Source organism: Cnephaeus nilssonii (assembly GCF_951640355.1).
Source record: "Cnephaeus nilssonii genome assembly, chromosome: 4".
Taxonomy (NCBI): Eukaryota; Metazoa; Chordata; class Mammalia; order Chiroptera; family Vespertilionidae; genus Cnephaeus; species Cnephaeus nilssonii.
Window position 1 is genome coordinate 81,362,323 of NC_137075.1, and position 25,761 is coordinate 81,388,083.

The window sequence follows — 25,761 nt, forward strand, 5'->3', positions numbered from 1 at the left end:
TCTTATAGTGATAAAAGAAGTTTAGAAAATTCTCACTAAGGCATGGACACAGCCATCTCCCTGAGAGGTTCCTCTGCCTCTCTACCCTTTCACCTGGGAGAATCTTTGAAATGTGGTTGGAATTCTGGCTAGGTTTTTTTTCCAGCCTAAGAATTTTTCTTATGGAGCAGTTTTGGGCAAATTATCTCTCTCAATGTCTGTGACTCTTCCCTTCTCCCTTCCCAAATCTATTGTCTTTCTGGCCTTAAATAAAATGTCAACAGGGTTGATTTGCCTTTAGCCATTCAATTGACATCTGATAATTAAGAAATCTCAGTGTCACTAAAAACAAATTTGAATATCAGGCTAGTCACTTATTGTCTTTGGCCCTTAACATTCATATCTTTAAATGAGTAAAGTTAGGATAATAGGTGATCTCACGAGGTTTTTCAGCTCTAAGAATTCAACAATTCTGAATAAGTTGCCTGGTATAATAAGTTATCTTTTTGGTGCACTTAAACATATCATTAAGTGCCTACTGTATATCAGTTATTGGACTAGATACTATAGGGAATTAAATATAAGATTCATTTTCTGTCAATAGAGTTTAAACTGTTGTGGGGAGAAATATTTCCAGAGATAATATCAATTAAGAAACAGCATGATATAGTGTTTCTCAAAGTGTGTCACATTCAGATACGTGGGATGATTTTAGGAATGTTAGGGGCAGAGCATTAAATAGTATCAAATCACTAAAAAAGCTTTTCCCTTTTTAATGATTTTTCACTCCTTTACATTATATGCATAAACATAATCTTTTGACACACCTTGAACATTTATCATTCTCCCTTTTTAACAAAGAGGGGCTTAGAAGCAGAATATTCTGTAAGTAACATTCTCTGCTAGAATTTAATGAAATATATATTTACTGTTACTTTTATTTATGGCAAGTCATACTTTCCTTATTTGTGGTAATGATACAAGATTTTATTTGGAAGTTTTCATTTAAAAATGAGTTGATTAAATCTGGCTAACATTGTCAAGCTGGTATACTATTTTAAGAACTGCCAAAATTAATTATGACTTTCTTCTCTTGCGTGGACTGTTTGAATTCTTTTGAAAAACATGATAAGATTTTTACAGTGTTATTCATAAGTGTATTTGATCTGTAGTTTTCTTTCTTTATGTAGTTTTTGTCAAATTTTGGGGTTAATGTCATACCTATTTTATAAGAATAATTAGGGAATTTTCTTCCTTTTTCTATCTGGTTCTTATTTTTATTCAGGCAGTAATTCAGCAGAGGTTTGAGTATGTGCTTGTGCTAAATAATAATAAAGCAGTAATGCTAATTATTAGTTACTGAGCTTTTACTATGTATTTGGCCATATTCTAAACACAGTTCATTTTCATTACTTATAGTATTTATAATAATAAAAGGGTAATATGCTAATTAGACCTGATGTTATTCCGAACATCCTTCCTGATGAAGCCAGGTCAGGAGGGAAGCCAGCTGGGTCCCAGGTGCCTGCTGGCAGCCAGAGGAGGGTGCTGGACGGAAGCCAGTGCCAGCAGCAGGGGGAAGGAAGACCTACTCTTGCACAAATTTTCATGCATAGGGCCTCTAGTCCTATATAATAAGAGAGGAATATGCTAATTATCCATTGCGCCTCGGGTGGGGCAGCAAACTACAAGCTACAAGCGGGCGGCAGAGAGCTACAGGAGGGGGCAGGGCAGCTAGCTGTGAGGGGGTCGGGGAAAGCTACAGGAGGGCGGCACAGTGGGTGGAGAGCTACAGGAGGGCAGGCCAGCAGGTGGAGAGCTCCAGGAGGACAGGGCAGTGAGCTACGAGCAGCAGAGAGCTACCAGCAGTGGCAAGCAGCAGCAAGCTACTCACGCACGGATTCGTGCGCAGGGCTACTAGTTGTACTATAAAGATGCACACACACTGAATTAGTAGATAATGAATCATTACTCCTAGAGGAATTACAGGGGTAGGTTACTGAGAGCCTTTGTTCACAACATTTTGGTCAGCTGATCAATACATATTTTATGTGTTTCTGTTTAAAGACACCTTATCCTAATATATAAAAACCCAGGGTCCGTAACGTCCAAAACGACTGAAGGCTCGACCGACTGGAAGTCAGTCCTGCAGCCAGTGCTGGGTTGCCATGGCGACCCAGCACTGACAGCAGCTGGTGCGGGCACGACGACCCAGCACTGACTACTAAGGGGACTGTGGATCAGGCCCAGAAGGAGGCCCAAAGAGAGAGGCAGGGTCTGATGGCTGCTGTTGATCAGCTGTTGCCTCACTCTTTCTCTCTGGGCTTCGCCAGCATCCACACCTCTGTTTCTCTCCAGGCCTCTGCGAGGGCTGCTGATCAGCCACGCCTCTCTGATCAGGCCCAGAGATAGGCCCAGAGACACTGACTGGCATTGAAACCGACCAGTCAGAACCAAATCTGGGTGAATTGTGAGGAGCCAATGGCTGTCTAGGAGGTGGAGCTTTAGATGCTGACTCGCATAGAAACCGACCAATCAGAACCAAATTGGCCGGCAGGGGAGGGCTGTTGGGGGTGAGTTCAGGCCAGTAGGGGTGGGCACTTGGGGGCAACCAGGCCGGCAGGGGAGAGCAGTTGGGGGCAAGATCAGGCCGGCGGGGGAGGGCTGTTGGGGATGAGATCAGGCCGGCAGGGGAGGGTAGTTGGGTGAAACCACGCCGGCAGGGGAGGGCCATTAGGGATGAGATCAGGCCAGCAGGGGAGGGTAGTTGGGGGCAACCAGGCTGGCAGGGGAGGGAGGGTAGTTGAGGGCGAGATCAGGGCAGCAGGGGAGGACATTTGGGGGTGAGATCAGGCCGGCAAGGTAAGGGCAGTTAGGGGTGATCAGGCAGGCAGAGGCCATTGGGGGCGAGATCAGGTTGGCCGGGAGGGCAGTTAGGGGCGATCAGGCAGGCAGGCAGAGGCAGTTAGGGGCGACCAGGCCTGCAAGGGAGGGCAGTTAGGGGTGACCGGGTCGGCAGAGGAGGTCAGTTGAGGGGGACCAGGCCTGCAGGGGAGGGCAGCTAGGGGCGACCAGGCCAGCAGGGGAGGGCAGTTGGGACCATTGTGCCGGCAGGGGAGCAGTTAGGCTTCGATCAGGCTGGCAGGGGAGTGGTTAGGGGTTGATCAGGCTTGCAGGCAGAGCAGTTAGGGGAAATCAGGCAGGCAGGCAGGCGAGCAGTTGGGAGCCAGCAGTCCCAGATTGTGAAAGGGATGTCCAACTGCTGGTTTCGGCCCAATCCCTGTGGGACATCCCTCAAGGGGTCCCAAATTGGATAGGGTGCAGACTGGGCTGAGGGACACCCCCCCACACTCCACTGCATGAATTTCGTGCACCGGGCCTCTATTCTTATTTATAATTCAGAAATAATATTTATTGCATTGGTGAAAAAAATTTTAACTAAAAAAAATTATTTTATTAGGCAGCCAAAGTTTCAGAATTTTTTGTTAATAAATGATTTCTTTAGATTTCTTCTGTTTTTAACTTAATATTTGGATGGGACATGAATTTTAGAAAAGGGCCTTTTTTAGCAAAACTCATTTCACAGAGAGCTGACTAGCAAGCCTTTAAAGGTTCAAAGGTTTATTCCATTTTAATTAAGCCTACCAAATCTACCGGCTCTTGATGTTTATAACTAAGCACTTGCATTTGCCAAATTGGGCAAGAAACTTTATGAGAACAAATTTTATAATGTATTATCATACTTTCAATTTTAGTTCAGCTCAGCTGAAAACCAACTTTCCTTAAAATATGCCAACATTTTCTTTTTTGGTCCTACTCATTTAATGGTATAATAAAGAGCATTTTTGTTAAAGTTATAAAAAGCAGAAATTTTGTCTCAAATCTAACAGATTGAGATCAGTGTCTATTAAATATGGAATAAAAATTATATATTAATAAAAATTACTTCACTCATTGCAAAAAACATGGGGATTTTGGGAGTAATTAATAAGAATTCAAACCTTTTTCAACTTTAAATATTTTTAATGTTATATTGTTCTTGCTTTTTATGTAGATTATAAATGGCATATATATATATATATACACACACACACACTGAGTGGCCAGATTATTATGATCTCTGAATGCATAATAATCTGGCCACTCAGTGTACTTATGTATAAGGGAAAGCTTGCAAATCTTGATATGTCAAGGGACCAGAAGATAGTGGCCCCCAGCCTCTGGCTAGTAAGTCCTCTGCTTCTTTCTGACTACCCACAATGCAGTTCTTATACATGGAAAAACCTTATTTTAAAATCCCAACTCTGTGATCAGTCTGCACTGAGTGGTCAGATTATTATGCGTTCAGAGATCATAATAATCTGGCCACTCAGTGTGTGTGTGTGTGTGTATACTGTTAACTTGAAATAGAAAATAATCACTTAATATTTATGCTTACCTAATATAAAATCTATACTAATAAAAGGGTACTATGCTAATTAGACCGGATAGACCAGACGTCTTCCAGACATCCTTCTGGACAAAGCCATGGTGGCGGGGCCTAGGCAGAGGTGGTTAGGGGCGATCAGGCCGGCAGGGGAGAGCTGTTTAAGGCAATCAGGCCTGAATAGGAGAGTGGTTAGGGGTGATCAGGCCGGCAAGCAGAGGCGGTTAGGGGTGATTAGGCAGGCAGGCAGATGTGGTTAGGGGCAATCAGGCAGGCAGGCAGAGTGGTTAGGTGCGATCAGGCAGGCAGAGGCGGTTAGGGGCGATCAGGCAGGCAGGCAAAGTGGTTAGGGGCGATCAGGCAGGCAGGCAGGCAGGTGAGCAGTTAGGAGCCAGCCCTTGCGTATTGCAAGAGGAATGTCCGACTGCCGGTTTAAATCGGCAGCTGGACATCCCCCAACGGGTACCGGATTGGAGAGGGTGCAGGCCAGGATGAGGACCCCCCCCCCCCCCCCCCCGCTCCCATTCACAAATTTCGTGCACCGGTCCTCTAGTATTATATAAAGCTTTATTTTGCCTTTAATTTTAGAATAAATATTTTATCAAGATATAGATTTTTATATTCTCAGATTCTCCTCCCTCACCCAGCATTTTAAACATGTCATTTCATTGTCTTCTGGATTCCATAGTTTATGTTGAATACTCAGCTGTAAGTTTTGCTTTTCCTTTGATGGTGACGTGTTCTTTTTCTTCCTAGCTGTATTTAAGGTTTTCTTTAATTTTCAGCCATTTTACTGCTGCGTCTGATTTTCTTTCATTTTTTCCATTCTTGGGTTGGCTATACTTCCTGAGTTAGTGAGATAATGTATAGTATCAGTTTAGGTGTGTTCTTAGCTTTTTTTTTTTTTTTTAAACTATTACTTCATCCTCATTCTCTCTCCTCTTCTCAACTGCAGTTAAGTTGGGTTGTTTAATTCCCACATGTCTTTTTTGTTTCGTTTTTCTCATTTTTTTTTCTTTCTGTGCTTTAGTTAGATATTTTCTGCTGATCTCTTCAAGTTCATTAGCCTATCTTTTGCTGTGTTGGGTCAGCTATAAAACTTACCCACTAATTTCTCAATTTCACATATGGTATTTTTCAGTTCTAAAATCACTATTTAATTATTTTCGTAGATTTATCTGTTGAATTTTTCTTCTGTGAACACTTTTCTGTGCCTTATTTAACTTTTGTTATACAGTTTTCTTAAAGTCTTTATCTTCTAAATCTGTATCATCTGTAGGTCAGCTTATAGATATTATTTTTTCTATTAGTTATTGGTCATATTTTGTGGCCCATGTCTCATAATTATTATTGTATCCCAAATACTGTTTATATAGGATAATAAGATTGATGTAAATGTTATTTTCTTGCTATATTACAAAGAAATGATGAAGTGCTAATTACCTTAACTCAACCATGAATTGAGCTGGGTGATTTGAGTGACACCTTTACATATACCTCGTACCTCTGGTTTTAAATGTCTTAAAAGCAAGACCTGTTTTGTTGCAGGTATTTCTCTTTGGTGTGACTATACTTAATGAACTGTGACATTGTGGGAGATTTAGCCCTACCTTTTGGGTTTTGCTTCTTTTTCATTCCCCCCGCTCAAGGTGGGGTGCTTTTGGTTGAAAACAAATGTTTTGAAGGGAAACCTGTTGAAATTCTATACTATAAGTGGTAGGCGCTAACTGTTACAGTGTGACTTTGACTCCTAAGCACTATAACACTGCAGAAAACATTTTTTTTTTCCTTTCTAGCTCAATCTGTCCTTCTTTCTCAATCCATTCGTGCAGCCCAAGTCCTCAACAGATCTCCCAATAGAAAACTCTCTGTATTTGGAGAATTTCATAAAATTCCAATCTATCATACCAGTGCATGAACCATGAAGAGCTATGCTGGTTTCTCTTTTCCTTGGTGGTGTCACTCTTTCTGAATCTTAGCTTGTGTCTAAATGGCACATCTCCCAGAAATGAAAACAATCAACAGTCCAAGCTTACCTAAGAATAGATACTACTTTTCTCTTTATTTATTTACTAGTGGCTCGGTGCATGAAATTCATGCATGGGGTGGGGGGTGTCCCTCAGCCCGGCCTGCACCCACTCCAATCTTGGACCCCTCGGGGGATGTCCCACAGGGATCAGGCCTAAACCGGTAGCCGGACATCCCTCTCGCAAACTGGGACCACTGGCTCCTAACCACTCACCTGCCTGCCTGCCTGATCGCCCCTAACCACTCTACCTGCTGGCCTGCTCACCCCCAACTGCGCCCCCTGCTCGCCCCGAACTGCCCCTTCCCCCCCGCCGGCCTGCTTGCCCTCAACTGTCCCCCCTGCTGGCCTGATCACCCCAAACTGCCCCCACCTGCCAGCCTGCTCATCCCCAACTGCCCCCCCCCCCCGCCGGCCTGCTCGCCCCCAACTGCCCCCCACTGCCAGCCTGCTCACCCCCAACTGCCCCCCCGCCGACCTGATCACCCCCAACTGCTCTTCCCTCCTGGCCTGCTTGCCCCAACTGCCTCTGCCTCGGCCCTGCCACCATGGCTTTGTCTGGAAGGATATCCGGAAGGTCTCTTGGAAGGTCTCCAGGTCTAATTAGCATATTACCCTTTTAATAGTGTAGATTTTACTTCCATTGCTTTTCAGTATATTTAAAAATATGATTTGGGGAGATAATTTATATTTTTTTCAAGTTTTGTGGAAGCAGTGACTTTCCACTTTGTGCTGGTAAATTAGCTTTGTAAAAATAACAAAATTTTGACTCAGAGGTTTACTCTTTTATGCACTGCACTTTATATTTAGTTTTTGTGTTTAGATTATTGGTTTGTGATTGAATATTAATATTTCTTGCTAAGTGTACTAGGCCCAGAGATTGACCAATATTGCTATTTGGTAAAACTGTATCCTGAGAGAGAATTTTAATTTCAAAATTCATTTTGTCAGCAGTAATTTAAATGAAATGTAAACAAAAATTAATTTTATTTTTCTTTCCCCCTTTCCTGTTTAGTGAGTGATAGTTGCTTCAGGAATCTTGCAGAAGATCGCAGTGGGATAAATCTCAAAGATCTCGTACAAGATCCTTCTTTGTGAGTATTGGCTTTTAGTATTAATTATAATTTAAAAGTTTATGGTTGGTGTGACTTTTTTCAAAAGAGTTGTAACAGAACTGCTTTAAACAAAAATTTGTTGAACCTGAAGGTTATTGATTCCTTAATTATTTTTATTCATTTAAAAATATATACTATAGTCACAGATACAGAATTTTGAAAATGATTGAAAATTGAAATTTTTAATGTAATTAATTCAGAAATGACTTCCCAAAACCAACTCTCAACTATTTTTCTTAATCTCTCTTTTTTTTTAATCAAAAGGATTTCCCATAATCTTTCTTCAGGATTTTTATTCCAATAAAGACTGACAGTTGTCCTTTCAGTCCTATAAATATGTAATTAAGAATATAATTAGTGTATGTGAATGTAAATATTCCTAGTCAATGAATGTTGAGTAATGTTTATTTGAATGAATAAATTAAATAATTGCATTATTATTTCTAAGGTATATTTTTAATGTAATAGGATTATATATCTGTTTAATGCAATATTTGTGGAAAATAATATGCTCATGTGGACTTTAATGATATAAAAGCTATGGAGAATTATACTTCAACTAGAGGCCCAATGCATGAAATTTGTGCAAGGGCCTCGGCCCTGGCCCCCATCTGCCACCGTTGCAGCCAGGGGCCTCTGCTGCCTCTGCCGCAGCCTTCGCCCACTGAGGCTTTGTCCGGAAGGAAGGTCATCCAGTATGATTAGCATATTATGCTTTTATTATTATAGATTATTATAGATAGTAGATTAAAATAATGAAGTATAGTGTTTTGAGAGAATTTGATACTTCTTTCCAGAATGTAGAATAATATTTATCGTGTAACATGTAACTAAATTCTAAATCTAACCTTAGTATTTTAAGAAAAATTTATCTCAGATCACTACTGTATTGGATGGACAAAATAATTTTGAGTTTTCTGTTTTAGAGTACCCAGATACTTCCTTAATTCAGAATCATTTTCTTAATTGGCATTAGCCTAGAATGTAAGAATTTAGTGAAGTTTGGTTGGTGTGGCTCAATAGTTGATCATCAACCTATGAACCAGGAGGTCATGGTTCAGTTCCCTGTCAGGGCACATGCCTAGGTTGCAGACTTAATCCCCAGTGTGGGGCATGCAGGAGGCAGCCGATCAGTGATTCTCTCTCATCATTGGTGTTTCTATCTCTCTCTCCCTCTCCCTTCCTCTCTGAAATCAATAAAAATATATTTTAAAAAAGAGAATATAGTGTAAAATACTTTTATATTTTGCTTTTGCCACTTGGATTTGGAAAGAACTTTTTCTTTATTAAGAATTATGAAAATCTTCCAAAACTTATTCAGGAAGAATAAAAAAAACCTGAATAGGCCGATAACTACCAATGAAATTGAAGCAGTAATAAAAATACTTCCAGCAAACAAAAGCCCTGGTCTGGATGGCTTCACAGGGGAATTTGACAAAACATTCAAAGAAGAACTAAAACCTATCCTTAGATTATTCCAAAAAATTCAAGAGGAAGGCATACTTCCAAGCTCTTTCTATGAAGCCAGTATTATCCTAATCCCAAAACCAGATAAAAACACTACAAAGAAAGAAAATTACAGGCCAATATCCCTGATGAACATAGATGATGAAATCCTCAACCAAATTCTAGCAAATCGGATCCAGTATTATGATCATACACCATGATAAAGTGTGATTTATTCTGGGGCTGCAAGGCTGGTAAAATATCCGCAAATCAATAAATGTGATCCATCACATAAATTGAGAGACGAAATCACATAATCATATCAGTTGATGCAGAAAAAGCATTTGACAAAATCCAACACCCTTTCTTGATAAAAACTCTCAGCAAAGTGGGAATAGCGGGATCATACATAATAAAAGTCTTATATGACAAACCTAGAGCCAACATCATACTGAATGGGCAAAAAGTAAAACCATTTCCCCTAAGAATAGGAACAAGACAGGGATGCCCACTTTCACCACTCCTGTTTGACATAGTACTGGAAGTGCTAGCCTTAGCCATCAGACAAGAAGAAGAAATAAAAGGCATTCAAATTGGAAAAGAAGGAGTAAAACGATCATTATTCGCAGATGACATGATATTATACACAGAAAACCCTAAAGACTCCATCTAAAAAGCTTCTAGACTTAATAAATGAATTCAGTAATGAGTAGGATACAAAATTAACACTCAGAATATATGGCCTTTTTATATACCAATAATAAACTCACAAGAAGAGAAACAACGAAAACAATCTCATTTACCATTGCAACAAAAAAATTAAGATACCTAGGAATAAACTTAACTAAGGAGGTAAAAGACCTGTACTCAGAAAACTACAGGACATTGAAGAAAGAGATAGAGGAAGACATAAACAAATGGCAGAATATACCGTGTTCATGGATTGGTAGAATCAACATAATTAAAATGTCCATACTACCCAAAGCAATCTATAGATTTAATACAATCCCCATAAAAATACCAATGGCATATTTCACAGACTTAGAAAAACTCTCCAAAAATAAAAAAAAATAAAAACCCTGAGTAGCCGTGGCAATCCTCAGAAAGAAGAACAAAGTAGGGAGGATCACAATACTATATATCAAGCTATGTTACTAGTACAAACCCACTGTTCTCAAAACTGCCTGGTACTGGCACAAGAACAGACATATAGACCAATGGAACTGAACAGAAAACCCCAAAATTGCCCCAAGCCATTATGCTCAATTAATATTTGACAAAGGAGGCAAGAGCATACAGTAGAGTCAAGACAGTCTTCAATAAATGGCATTGGGAAAATTGGACAGATACCTGCAAAAAAATGAAACTAGACCACCAATTTACACCATACACAAAAATAAACTCAAAATGGTAAAGGACTTAAACGAAAGATGGGGAACTGGCAGGTGCTATATCTGGCTTTCCATCAACCTGACTAACCACCCTGGTGATGCCTTGAGAGACACTCCATTCAATTTTCAGGCTCACCCAAGCTTTTTCATACACATGGCCTCTCTTACTCATGCTTCCAACATAACTAAAATTTCTTAAACAAGCAGCATTTGACCTCTGCATATTCCATGCTCCTTGCTAAGTGGACCTAGGTCTGGCATTAGCGCAGCCAGCCTTGGTTCACAGATTGGCGCCTCTCAGGCATATCCAAGCCCAGTACAAGTAGGGGCCATAGCTCATGCCTGGTGTTCCCTGGCAGGACACAGGTGATAGTCTGCACTTACCAGGAGGTCTCAGAACCAGTGTACTGAATGGATAGCTTTAGACCATGCCAGATTACAACACAACCACTTCCACGAGTGACATACTCAAGGGTTGGACTCAGAGGGCACAAAAGCCTCACTGAAGCAAGTCTGCTCTGTAGGGTTGGCTTTTGCACAGCAGATCCTCCATAGTGGTCATGGCCAGCCCTCTCAGTCAAACGACCTAGGGGTCAATTCCAGTGATGTGCCATCAGCCTTCAAAACTGAACTAAAACAGGAGGGTGCACAAAGCCCACATGGGGGCACACCTGGCGCACCTGGCTCAGGTGGCTTGGGAGGCTGTACCACTGGGCCCTATAGGACACCTACTGTATGAGGGAATGCTACGAACCTGGGAGTCGTAGCAGCTCTGCCTAATACATAGAAACAAACACCAGGAAGCAGTCAAGATACGACAAAGAAACAGGTCCCAAATGAAAAAACAAGAGAAATCTCCAGAAAAATAACTTAATGAAATGGAGGTATGCAAACTACCCAGATACAGAATTTAAAACAATGGTTGTAAGGATACTAAAGGAACTCAGTATAGCTTTAAAAAGGACATGGAAACTCTTACAAGAGTGTTAGAAATGAAGAATACACTAACTGAAATGAAGAATACATTACAGGGCATCAACAGTAGAGTAGGTGAAGCAGAGGATCAAATCAGCAATTGGAAGATACATAAGCAGCAAACACCCAATAAGAACAGCAAAAAGAAAAAAGAATAAAAAAAATGTGGATAGTTATAAGGAGCCTCTGGGATGACTTCAAGAGTACCAACATTTGCATGATGGGGGTTCCAGAAGGGGGGGGAGGGAGGGAGGGAGAGAGAGAAAGACAGACAGACAGACAGACAAGGAAGAGTGGAGGGAAGAGAGAGAAAGCAATAATTGAAAACCTAGGTGAGGGTTCTGGCCAGGTAGCTCAGTTGGTTAAAGTGTCTTCCCAATATACTAAAGTTGTGGGTTTGATCTCTGGTCAGGGCACATACAAGGAGCAACCATTGAGTGCATAAATAAGCAGAACAACAAATTAATCTCTTTCTCTCCCTCTCCCTTCTTCCTTTCTCTCCCTCTAAAATCAAAACATTAAAAAGTTCTTTAAAGAAAACTTATATGAAAAAATAAGGATCTAACCTGTTGAAGGAAATATACATACAAGTTCAGGAAGCACAGAGAGTCCCAAACAAGATGACTCTAAAGAAGCCCACACTAAGACACATCATAATTAAAATGCAAAAGCTTAAAGCCAAAGTGAAAATCTTAAAGGCAGCAAGGTAAACCAGTTAATTACCTACAAGGGAGTTCCCATAAGGCTGTCAGCTGATTCTCAACAGAAACTTTACAGGCCATAAGGTATTGGCATGAAATATTCAAAATGATTCAAAGCAAGGAACTACAATCAAGATTACGCTACTCAGCAAAGCTATCATTTAGAATTGATGGCAAATAAAGAACTTCCCAGACAAGAAAAAGGTAAAGGAGTTTATTACCACCAAACCAATATTATAAGAAATGTTAAAGGGTCTTTAAGAAGAAGAAAAAAGAAGATGCCATCTTCTGTTTATTCTTTCATCCATCAGTGAACACTAGGTTGCTTCTCCTTTTTGACTATTGTGAATAATGCTGTTATGGACAAGGGTGTGCTAATATCTGTTTGAGACTCTGCTTTCACTTCATTGGTTTATATACCCAGAAGCAGAATTGCTGTGTCATATAGTAATTCTGTTTTTATTTTTTAAAGAACTACCATACTGTTTTCCTTAAAGGTTGTACCATTATATATATACCCACCAAAAATGCACAAGGATTCTAATTTATCCACTTTAGCAACCCTTGTTATTTTCTATTTGTTTGTTTGGGTTTTCTGGAGGCTTTTGATAGTAGACATACTAAAGAGTTTGAGATGATATGGTCTTGGTATTTTTTTTCCATGTGTGTGTTTTTTTTTTAAACTTTATTGTTCAGATTATTACAGTTGTTCCTCTTTTTCCCCCCCATAGCTCCCCTCCACCCGGTTCCCACCCCACCCCACCCCATGTCCTTACCCCCCCCCCCAAACTGTCCTCATCCATAGGTGTATGATTTTTGTCCAGTCTCTTCTTGCACCCCTCACACCCCTCTCCCCCCAAGGATTGTCAGTCCACTCCCTTTCTATGCCCCTGATTCTATTATATCCACCAGATAATTCTGGTCATCAGATTTTTTATTCACTGGATTTTTAGATTCAATTGTTGATAGATATGTATTTGTTGTTCATAATTTTTATCTTTACCTTTTTCTTCTTCTTCCTCTTCTTAAAGAAAACCTTTCAGCATTTCATATAATACTGGTTTGGTAGTGATGAACTCCTTTAGCTTTTTCTTATCTGTGAAGCTCTTTATCTGACCTTCAATTCTGAATGATAGCTTTGCTGGATAGAGTAATCTTGGTTGTATGTTCTTGCTATTCATCACTTTGAATATTTCTTGCCACTCCCATCTGGCCTGCATAGATTCTGTTGAGAAATCAGCTGACAATCGTATGGGTGCTCCCTTGTAGGTAACTAACTGTTTTTCTCTTGCTGCTTTTAATATTCTCTCTTTGTCTTTTGCTCTTGGCATTTTAATGATGATGTGTCTTGGTGTGGTCCTCTTTGGATTCCTTTTGTTTGGGGTTTTCTGCACTTCCTGGACTTGTAAGTCTATTTCTTTCACCAGGTGGGGGAAGTTTTCGGTCATTATTTCTTCAAATAGGTTTTCAGTATCTTGCTCTCTCTCTTCTTCTGGCACCGCCATAATTCGGATGTTGGTACGCTTGAAGTTGTCCCAGAGGCTCCTTACACTATCTTCATATTTTTGGATTCTTTTTTTCTTTTTGCTTTACTGTTTGGGTGTTTTTTGCTTCTTCGTATTTCAAATCTTTGACTTGATTCTTGTGATCCTCTAGTCTGCTGTTGGATCTCTGTATATTATTTTTTATTTCAGTCAGTGTATGCTTAATTTCTAGTTGGTCCTTTTTCATATCCTCGAGGGTCTCACTAAATTTATTGGCCTTTTCTAGAAAATTCTTGAGTAACCTTATAACCGTGGTTTTGAACTCTATATCCAGTAGTTTGCTTTACTCTATTTCTTTCATTTGTGACCTGTTTCTTTGTCTCCACATTTTGGCTGATTCCCTGAGTTGATAGAGTGGCTTTGTGTGCGAGGTGTCCTATAGGGCCCAGTGGCTTAGCCTCCCCAGTTACCTGAGTGGACACTCTTGGTGCACCCCTTTGTGGGCTGTGTGCACAGTCTTGTTGTAGTTAAGCCTTGATTGTTGTTGGTATGACTGGGAGGAATTGACCTCCAGGCCAATTGGCTGTGAGGATCAGCTGTGTCTATGATGGAAGAACTTCTGTTTTGGAGACACCCTTATGAGGCAAGACTTGCTTCAGTGGGGCTTTGGTGCTCACTGAGTCTGCCCCCTGAGTGTGTCCCTTATAGATCTGAGGAGTTGTCATCTGGATGGTCCTACTCTGACCACTGGGTACACTGGCTCTTGGATCACCAAGGAGGTGCAAAGTCAGCCACTGCCTGAGGCCACCAGCAGGAGCTATAGAGAGATCTGCAGATTCCTCTTCTTTGTTTGGGTTTTGGAGGTGCCCAGATGAGGCCCTGCTGTGAAACAATGCAAGCTGCTCTGGGGCCTTTGGCCTTCTTTTGGATGTTCTGGGTCTCACTGACTCAGTTGCAGTTTGTTAGGTAGGTTTAGGTTTCAAAGGACCAGGCCATTCATATGCAAAAGCCTCTGCACACAGCTTGGATGGGGCTGAGTCTCAGGGCAGAGCAAATAGCAATGGCTTCCCGTCAGCCCTGCCCTAAGAGGCCCCTGGGTCACAGTGTCCCATGGTAATCGTTGCAAGCACCTCTGAGAGAAAGCCGCCCTCGAGTTCTGCCCCTGCCAGACAGTCCAGTTTCTCCCTGTATGAGTCTGGGTCCCCAGATCTCGCCCAGAACTCGCCCAGAACTGGAGTTCAGAGCAGTCGGGAGCTTGTGTCTCCCTCCAGCTTGCAAAAGACAGCTGCATACTCAGTTGCCAGCCCTCTCCATGCATGCGCCTCTGTACCTCTGCCTTCTGCACCTCCTCTGAGTCTCAGTGTGCTTTTCTCTTTCCTTCTAGTTGTAGAATTTCCACTCAGCCAGTCTTCCCGTGGTTCTGGATGATGTCCGTTTTGTCTTTTAGTTGTAGTTTTGAAGTTGTTGTGCGAGGCAGCAAGTTCAGATGTTTACCTATGCCGCCATCTTGGTTTCTCTCCTGGTCTTGGTATTTTTTAATTGGACTTCACATATTGTCTTTAGTAATGATTTTGATGCAACTAATCTATAGAGTAAAGAAAAATAAAAGGTATTGTTTATGTTTTATTGTTATGGTATTTTGCTATATTGTGATGTAAACTGTATAAAACTATGGTACTTATTTAGTAAAACAGAAATTTTTTTCACTATCATTTTGAAGATTATAAAGTACAAATAGGTCCATAGTAATTTTGTAACAATAGCATTTTAATGAATTCATCTGCCTTATTTTGTATTGTATTACTAGTTTTATATTGCTCCTACTCTTGTTGTACCTCATCTAAAGGATTTCTTTTGAGTAAAAAAAAAAAATCTGTTTTAATTAGTAAAAAAAAAAAAAAAATCTGTTTCTTTTGAGTAAAAAAATGCCAGATTGGAAATGCAGCATACCAATTAAAAAACAACAATCTGCTAGTTTAAATGTACTTTGATATTATAGATCATTAGTGCTTGATAATGGTGTTTCATCTTTAAGAAGAAAGATAAAATTGGACAAAATAGTTACATGTGTTTGTAAATTTCTTAGATATCAAAATGTTATTTACCTTTATGTACTTTATAAATTTTCATCTTTGGTGGAAACTATTCTTTGCATGGTTTTCAAACACAGCCTTATCTGCTTTAGTATACTTGTCTTCACCTTACAATCTGATTGAATGATATTTTAGTTCCTTGGATCAAGTCATTAAATATGAAGGAAGACTGGATTCTCGGCTGGAAAGCAATCATATCTAAATATAGCCTGTACTTATCTGCTGGTGTTAAGACAGGTTGCTATGGTGAATTGAATTTCTTAAAAATGCCAGTCAGCAGAGGATAAACAATGGTTATTTTGAAGTGGTTATTTTCCATATAGCTATACATTCTCATACTGCATTTCCAGGTAGATTAATTTAAATTTTTAATTGTCTGCTTATTAAATTGCAATTTAGACTAACTTTGAGAACTTTAATATTTATTGAACAAAATGGAAGAGTTTTTATATTGTTATCTTTTGTTACTCTATAAATAAATTTTATGTGATGTGGAAAAATACAGTTTTCCAATGACAGCATTTTAAACATTACTGATCATTCACTTTACATTGTCACCAAGTGTTTGCTAAATCTAAGACAGTTACCGAAGATGCCTTGTTTATAATAATATTAGTATATCTAAATTTTTATCATTTTTAATCAGACTCCTTTTTAGCTTATGCATTTTTGGTCTATAAAGTGTATATTGGGATAACACAGCTTAATCTGGACTGGTGCTGTAGTGTTGTTTTACTGTATGTTCTATGTCAGAACTGCAAATCCAAAGACTTTAAATTTCACTTTGGTTTTGGGAGACTTTCCTCATTTCCATCATTCCATACATTCCTGAGAATGTACTAGATGTACCAGTTAATAATGCAGATTCTTTTCAATAGATGGAGTTACACGTATGTTGATATGTATGTGATTTGATATGTATGCTATTTTGTTGTATGGACAGCAAGCTTCAAAACTTCATATGCCAAATTTGCTGAAGGTGTTAACATCATATAGATATTTTTACGCTTAAGAATGTCAAATTTCATGCCAAAAAAAGAGCATTTATGGGAAGTTTTAACTCATTACTTGACGTTGAAGAAAAAGTTATCGTATATTTTGGGAAGCTTATGTATTCTTGTGAACGCTGGTTTAAATGCTTTAATAGTGATGATTTCGATGTGAAAGACAAAGAACGTCCAGGTCAGCTGAAAAAGTTTGAAGACCAACAATTATAAGCATTATTGGATGAAGATGCATGTCAAACTCAAAAACAACTTGCAGAAAGATTAAATTTTGCTCAGCAAACAATTTCCAATCGTTTACAAGCAATGGGAAAGATTTTAAAGGAAGGTAAATGGGTGCCACATCAACTGAACGAAAGACAAATGGAAAACCAAAAAGTCATCAGTAAAATGTTGCTTCAGTGGCACGAAGGAAAGTATTTTTGGCATAAAATTGTGACTGGCGAGGAAAAGTGGATTTATTTTGAGAATCCCAAAAGCACAGAATCATGGGTTGACCCAGGTCAACCATCAACATTGACTGCAAGGCCAAATCACTTCAGAAAGAAGACAATGCTCTGTGTTTGGTGTGATCAGGAAGGTGTGGTGTATTATGAGCTTCTAAAACCAGGTGAAACAGTTAATACTGATCGCTACCGACAGCAAATAATCAATTTGAACCACGCTTTAATTGTGAAACAACCAGAATGTGCCAGAAGACACAGCAAAGTAATTTTGCTTCATGATAACGCACCATCACACACTTCAAAACCAGTTAAAGACACGTTAAAAGATCTTGCCTGGGAAGTATTAACCCACCAGCCGTATTCACCAAACATTGCTCCTTCAGTTTACCACTTGTTCTGATAGATGGCACACGCACTTTCTGAGCAGACTTCAAAACCTATGAAACAAAAGTTCTGTTGGGATAGTATCCACTAATTACCTGAAAGATGGGGGAAATGTGTAGCTAGCGATGGACATTACTTTGAATAAAGCACTTTTGATGTTTCTCTTGAAATTATTGTGTTTTCTTTAATTAAAAAATCTGCCATTATTAACTGGTACACCTAGTATATATATTTCAAGAGTAGAATTAGGGAGTTTGTGCAACTGCCATTATCTTCTCTGGTCTTTTTTGCCTTTAGTTTCTCTTACTGCATTCAGGTTTTCTCCATAAAACCAGGATAATGGCTGCCAACTTACTCGAATTTTCTTCCTTCTAGCTCCATAGTCTCTCTTCAGTTCCAGCTCTAAAATGTAAAATCCCTTGGAAGCTTTCTAATTTTGTTAATCTGGTCATGTACTCAATTACTGTGGGCAGGGGTATAGGCTATATTAATTGACTAGTCATAGGACAAATGCCTGAGGCCAGAATAGTGGGATACCTTAAATAAGTGAGGGACGAGGTAGTCCAAGAAAAAAATAGTGGTAAAACCAAGAGATGTGTGCTATACTAATTCTCAGTTGTTAAGTTAAGGAAGAACTAATACATTCTCAAGAAGTGTTATTACTTTAACACAAAACATTTTGCTGTCTGGATATAGTATCTCATTTAGAAAGGTATTGGTAGTATCCTAGCTAATAAAAGAGAAATATGCAAATTGACCATACCACCGCTATGCCAATAAGCCATGCCCACCAGCCAATCAGGAGTGAGTATGCAAATTAACCCCACAAATATGGCGGTGGCCATGGAGCTGGAGCAATCAGGAGGCTTGGGTTGCCCCCAACGATGGAGGAAGTCAAGCTTCCTGCCATCCCTGGCCGCCCTGGCCTCCGCACAAGGCTACAAAGTTTCAATTATAGAAGATAAATAAATCCCAACAAAAATGGCGGCAGCCACGGAGCTGGAGAGAGCAGGAGGCTTGGGTTGACCCAGTGATTGAGGAAGCCAAGCTTCCTGCCAGCCCTGTCTGGCCCTGGCCTATGCTCAAGGCTACAAAGTTTGAATTGTAGAAGATAAATAAATCCCAGATACCAGGGCCTCCACTTGGGTCACTGGGGCATGGCTGGCCTGCAAACCATCACAGGCCCCTCGCCCAGGCCACCCCACGCCCCAAGGGAACCCCCACCCTGATCCGGGACACCCTTCAGGGCAAACCAGCCGGCTCCCACTTGTGCACCAGGCCTCTATCCTATCTAATAAAAGAGTAATATGCAAACTTACCATCACTCCAACATACAAGATGGCTGCCCCCATGTGGTCAAAGATAGATACCCCCATGTGGACACAAGATGGCCGCCACAAGATTGCCAGCATGGGAGGGCAGTTGGGAATGACCAGGCTTGCAAGGGAGTGCAGTTGTGGGCGATCTGGCAAGAAGGAGAGGGCAGTTGGGAGGGACCAGGCCTGCAAGGGAAGGCAGTTGGGGTGATCAAGCCTGCAAGGGAGGGCAGTTAGGGGTGACCAGGCCAGCAGAGGAGGGAAGTTGGGGGCCACCAGGCATGCAGGGGAGGGCAGTTTGGGGTGACCAGGCCAGCAGAGAAGGGAAGTTGGGGGCCACCGCGCCTGCAGGGCAGGGCAGTTTGGGGGGACCAGGCCTGCAGGGGAGGGCAGTTAGGGGTGACTAGGCCTTCAGGGGAGGGCAGTTAGCGGCAATCAGGCTGGCAGGGGAGCAGTTAGGCATCAATCAGGCTGGCAGGGGAGTGGTTAGGGAGTGATCAGGCTGGCAGGCAGAAGCGGTTAGGGGCAATCAGGAAGGCAGGCAGTCGAGCAGTTGGGATCCAGCAGTCCTGGATTGTGAGAGCCCATAAAGATGTCAAAAAATGAAAAGGTAAATACTGGTAAGTGATCGACTTACTCTTCAAAATTCAAACTGAATGTAATCAGCTATACAAAAGGGTATTGAAATAGAGCTGCAGAGAGACAATTTGGACCTCCTCCCACTGAGTGTATGATCAGACAGTGGAGAAAATAGGAAGAACAACTCCTTCAGATGCCAAAAAAGAAGAAGGCCTTAAGAGGAAAACCAGCAAAATGTTTAAAATATTGATTTCTCAATTTTGGGTTGGAAAAGTGGGGGATGTCTTATACATGGGGGCATCTTATACATGGAAAAATATGGTATGATGTGTCTTGATGTGGGTCTTTTTGGGTTCCCCTTGTTTGGGACTCTCTGTGCTTCCTGGACTTGTAAGTCTATTTCTTTCACCAGGTAGGGGAAGTTTTCTGTCATTATTTCTTCAAATAGGTTTTCAACATCTTGTTTTCTCTCTTTTCCTTGTAGCACCCCCATAATGCAAATGTTGGTACCCTTGAAGTTGTCCCAGAGGCTCCTTCCACTATCTTCATTTTTTGGATTATTTTTGCTCTTCTTATTGGGTGTTTTTTGCTTATTTATATTCCAAATCATTGATTTAATTCTCAGAATCCTCTACTCTACTGTTGAATCCCTGTAAATTATTTTTTATTTCAGTTAGTGTATGCTTAATTTCTGACTGGTCCTTTTTCTCACTAAGATCCTCGAAAGTCTAACTAAGTCCCTGGCCACTCTCATCAATTCCTTTGAAGCTCTCATTAAGTCCCTTGAAACTCTCATTAAGTTCCTTGCTAACCTTATAACCATTGTTTTGAACTCTGTATCAAGTTTTTGCTTGCTTCCATTTCTTTAATTTGTAACATGTTTCTTTGTTTCTGCATGTTGGTTACTTCCCTGGGTTTGTTTCTATGTATTAGGTAGAACTATTATGTCTCTTGGAATTGGTAGAGTGGCCTTGTATATTAGGTATCTTGTAGGGCCCAGTGGTCAGTCTCCCCAGTCACCTCAGGAGGGTACTCTAGATATGTCCCAGTGTGGACTGTGTGCACAGTCTTGTAGTTGAGCTTTTTTTAAAAAAAAATTATTTATTTGTTAATATATTTTTATTGATTTCAGAGAGGAAGGGAGAGGGAGAAAGAGATAGAAACATAAATGATGAGAGAGAATCATTGACCGGCTGCCTTCTGCATGCCCCCTACCGGGGACCGAGCCCACAACCTGGGTATGTGCCCCTGACCAGAATCGAACCTGGGACCCTTCAGTCTGCAGGCCAAAATTCTGTGCACTTAGACCAGCTAGGGCTGTAGTTGAGCTTTGATTGCTGTTGGCATCACTGGGAAGAATTGTCCTCTAGGCCAATTGGCTGTGAGAACCAGCTGTGTCTACAATGGAAGATCTTCTGTGCAGGAGAAATCCCTATTGAGTAGAACTTGCTCCAGTGGGGCTTTGGTGCTCACTGAGTCTGCCCCTTGAGTGTGTTGCTTGTGGATGTGTAGTGTTGTAATGTGGTATGGTGTGAAGCTGTCCACTGGGTGCACTGGTGTGAGGTCCTCCTGGGAGGTGCAAAGTCAGCCACTGTCTGAGTCCACCTGGCAGGAGCTACAGAGTGATCTGTAGATGGCTGCTACTTATATTGGGCCAGGAAGTGCCCAGGTGAGGCCCAGCTATTGTGGAATATTGGGTCTTTTATTTGGGACAACTGACTCCAGCTTCTGCTTCTTTAAGAGATTTTAGCAAAGCCTGAGGCCTGAGCCAGGACCTATTCATATGGAAAAATAGCTGCAAACAGCTTGGGTGGGGTTGCAAATGGATCGGGGTCTCAGGGAATCATCAGGGTGAAAGGAACAGTGTGCTGGAGGCTCAGATAGAGCTGCCAGTCAGCTATGTAATGGGGGAGGTCCCATTACAGGAAGAGTGACCCTTGCAAACACTCCTATCTGAGAGAAAACCACCTCCAAGTTCCTGCCCTGATGCCAAACAGTCCAGTTCCTCCCCATATGACCCTGGATTCTCCCAAAGCCACAGCCTGACACTGGACCTCAGCGGAAGCAAGACCGTGTAAGTTCATGTGCAGGCCCTTTAAGAGAAACACCTGGGACTCCAGCAGCCTCTGTGTGACTCAGCCACAATCCCTGCTTGTTTTTACAGGCAAAAATTATGGGGACTTCTCTTCCCAACTCTAGAACACTGGGTTGGGGGTCTGATGTGGGGCTGTTTCTCACGGGAGGCATTTGAAATATCGCTCCCAATGAAATAAATGCCACACGTGGGTGCCAGATCACCCCATTTTGCGCTTCCACCCCTCCTGTCAGTCTCAGTAGCTTTCATCTTTATTTTTCTAGTTGTAGGACTTCCATTCAGCCAGATTTCAGGGGGTTCTTAATGATGGTTTCTCTGTATTTTAGTTGTAATTTTGATGTGATTTTGAGAGGGGGTGAATACAGGCGTTTATCTACACCGTCATCTTGGTTCTTTACTTATATAGTTTTAGAATGCTGTGCAATAAATCACCACAAACTTACTGGTTTAAAGCAACACATGTTTATTATCTTACAATTTCCATGAGTCATGATTTTTGGCACAGTTTAACTGGATCTTCTGCTCAGAGTCACCCAATATTGTTTGCAGAATTCTTGTGGTTGTATGACTGAAACTCCCCCCCTCCCTTTTTTTAACTGCATTTTGGTGTTGTCTAGTTTCCATTCAAAGCTTCCATCATCTTTGCCATGTAATGCTACCTCATCATGGGAATAAGATTTTGGTTAGAAACAAGTAACATGTTCCACCCACATTCAAGGGGATTACACAGAAATGTAAATACCAGTATGTGGGAATTGTTGGGTATCACTGTAGGGTTTGTCAACCACAGTACTTTTGAAATTTTCTTTCCTCTATGGGAATCATATTCAACTAGTTTAATCCTGTCAATTTAGAGATGTAAAAACTAAAGTTCAACTAAGTTGTGATTTATCTAAGGCCACTTGACAACCAGACATTCGTGCTCTTTCCACTTCCACTTTCTTGGTTTTGGTATCACATCTATTGGTTTAAATTTTTTTTCAGTTTTATTGGGATATAATTGACATACAGCACTAAATAAGTTTAAGATGTACAGCATAAAGAGTTCACATGTAGTTTTAATTCCTGTTACTAAGTTTATTAAAAATACTAGAGGCCTGGTGCACAAAATTCGTGCAAGAGTAGGGTCCCTAGGTCTTGTCGGTGATCAGGGCCAATGGGGCCTTCTGGCTGCCAGCCGGGGCCTTCCTTCATTCTGCGCTGCCCCCTGGTGGTCAGCACACGTCATAGAGAGTGGTGGAACTCCCAGCCAGTCGAACTCCTCCAGAGGGGACAATTTGCATATTAGCCTTTTATTATATAGGATGATGATTAGCCTTTTATTATATCTTATTAGTTTTGGCTACCTAGGCACTGACATTAAAATGTTTTAAAATTTTTTTGTGTGTGTGTGGCCTAAAGGTGTTTGATTTTTTATTATTTAACCTTTTGCACTCAGATGTCGAGTGTGACTCGACCTGGTTAGCATTAGAATAAAGGAATCGAGAAAAAAGCAAGCAAGGGTTGTTATCTCACTATATATATACTAGAGTCCCAGTGCATGAAATTCGTGAATGGTGGGGGTCCCCTCAGCCCGGCTTGCACCCTCTCCCATCCTGGACCCCTTGGGGGATGTCTGACTGCCGGTTTAGGCCCAATCCCCAGGACCACTGATTCCTAACTGCTCACCTGCCTGCCTGCCTGCCTGCCTGATCACTCCTAACTGCCCCCCCTGCTGGCCTGGTCACCCTCAACTGCGCCCCCCCCCCCCCCCCCCCGTGGGCCTGGTCGCCCCACACAGCCTGCTGCTTGGTCGTTTGGTCACCCCTCATTAACCCCCATGCCAGCCTGGTCGCCCCACACAGCCTGCTTCTCAGTCGTTTGGTTGCCCCTCACTAACCCCCTTGCCTGCCTGGTCGCCCCATGCAGCCTGTTCAGTCGTCTGTTCAGTTGCGATGGTCGTTTAGGCTTTTATATATATAGATTTCCCTCCTCAATTCATGTTAGGTATAGGTGAAGTAGAATTCTTGTTCCCTTTGGTTTTATTTTGGTATCTGAGTGAGATTGAAAGTGAGACTTAACACCTGCAAGAAGAAAAGCCTCAATTGAGTGCTCTATATGAACTCCTCTATGGGATTTTTAGTAAAGGATTGCTGGCTGTGAGTTAGGAAAACAATCAAACAGGTAAAGAAGTTTGCTAAGTGTACTTCCCTAATGAGCTTTTTAAGGAACACCTGTGTATGACTCATCCTAAATTAAGAAAAAAATAACTGAAAAGCTAGGGGAACACCACCATTTGTTTCTTTTCTAGAAGTTTCAAGAGTTTAAAATTCTCAAATATTATTTTTGAGAGATTATGGAGAATTTAATTACCTCTACCCAAATGGAAAAATCTCCATAGTATTAGAGTATTGGGCAACAGTTTTAAGGAAGCCAGTCCTTTCTACTTCTTCTTTCCACTCCTACCTAAACAGTGTAGTAAATGATAATTACCCTAATTGTTTTGTGCTCTGAGATAAATGCAAATTAAGTTTGGAAGGAAGCCTAATTTTAAAATTTAGGATAATCCATTTAAGAAGGAAGGCTGTTTGCTCTTGGATTCTTTTCCTCCTAGAGCCTTCTATGGTCTAACATGTGCTCCTTCTATGTGTTAGCTTAGTACCTATCATGTCTTTTACCTATATTATGTTATCACTAGAGGCCCGATGCACGAAGATTCATGCAAGAATAGGCCTTCCTTCCCCTGGCTGCTGGCACCTCCTTCGCTCCGGCCGGAGCCACCTTCCGCCTCTCGCCTTGTCGCGTCAATTTGCATATTCCCTCCTTATTGGCTGTGGACGCCTCCATCTTTGTCACGGAGTTACGGTCAATTTGTATATTCCGTCTTTATTAGATAGGATTATACTAGTGGCCCAGTGCATGAAATTCGTGCACATTAAAAGGGGATTAATTACAGGAAATATTTTTATATTGCTATTTGCCCTTTCTCTATAATAGAAGTGTCAGAGATGAAAGAAAATGTATATGAAAATCTACTCCTGTCAGAGTCTGAGGCCCACCATGGGATCCAGAGTCACGTCCCCACCCACCCATGTGCACCTCAAAATTGAACGAGATCCAGACACAGCCGCCCCCCCCCCCCCGCATTGGGCTAGACACAGACCCAGTCGGTCCCACCCTTGTCAAGCCCTGCTGGGGGTGGGGGGCACAGCCTCAGGTCCCCTAGCCCAGCGCTGGGGTGGGGGGCGTGGCCTGAGGTCCCCCAGGCCAGGGTGGGGGGCGTGCCTTGAGGTCCCCCATCAAGACTCGCCAGGTGGGGGATGCAGCCTGAGGTCCCCTGGCCTGGTGCTAGGGTGTGGAGCGTGGCCTGAGGTCCCCTGTCAAGCCCCATGGGTCCGGGGGGTGGGGCACAGCCTTAGGTCCCTGCTGATTGCTTGTTAAGGCTTGTTATGGGAACTCGGTCTCCGCTGTGGGTGCAGTCATCTTGTGTTATGGAAACCCCCCCCCCTCCACTGTGGGCGCCGCCATATTTGTGTCAGAGTGATGGTCAATTTGCATATTCCATCTTTCTTATATAGGATGAGCACTGACTGTATTTGTCAATGGAATATAACCTTCTTAAGAGTAGAAACTATGTTCATTTGTAATGTTTTATCACCACCACCTAACATAGTATTTTAATACTTAGTAGGCCCTCCAGAAATATTCCTAAAATAGGTGAATGAAGGAATGAATATGTGATTTAGTGACTAAAGGAATGTATGGGTAATGAATAGACTAAGAGTAACAGACCCAATGTACTAGTATAATGAACATACATTGGCAAAACCTGCCTTTTTCTTACTCTTCACACCATTCTGATTCTAACATTCAGCCTTCATTGGTGTTCCATACAAAAATTTACTCTCAGTTGACCTGATGGCCTTTGATCAACACAGATTCCTTCTGACACTTCAGCATCTTTGTGTGTATGAGATGAGAGACCTAACTCCAGAAGCAAAAGGAAATGATGACCTCACTAATCCCCATTGCTTTTATTTATTGTTATTTACTGCTCAGAATACTGAGAATAAGTATAGCCCTAGCCAGTTTGGCTCAGTATATAGAGCATTGGCCTGTGGACTCAAGGGTCCCGGGTTCGATTCCGGTCAAGGGCACATGCCTGGGTAGTGAGCTCAGTCGCCAGTAGGGGGCGTGCGCGAGACAGCCGATCAATGATTCCCTCTCATCATTGATATTTCTATCTCTCTTCCTCTCCCTTTCTCGCTGAAATCAATAAAAATATATTTTTTTAAAAAAAGTATAACCAAGAATGAATTCCA

General features: G+C 41.5%; 1 protein-coding gene across 2 annotated transcripts in view; it reads left to right on the plus strand.

Moving 5' to 3' along the window:
- Nucleotides 1-25,761, plus strand: part of GPHN (gephyrin) — a 422,394-nt gene that overhangs the window by 65,804 nt on the left and 330,829 nt on the right. For both annotated transcript variants that reach the window (XM_079768794.1, XM_079768793.1), the window contains exon 2: nt 7,447-7,525. In XM_079768794.1, the coding sequence (XP_079624920.1) occupies nt 7,447-7,525 (79 nt within the window). The remainder of the gene's footprint in view (nt 1-7,446; nt 7,526-25,761) is intronic.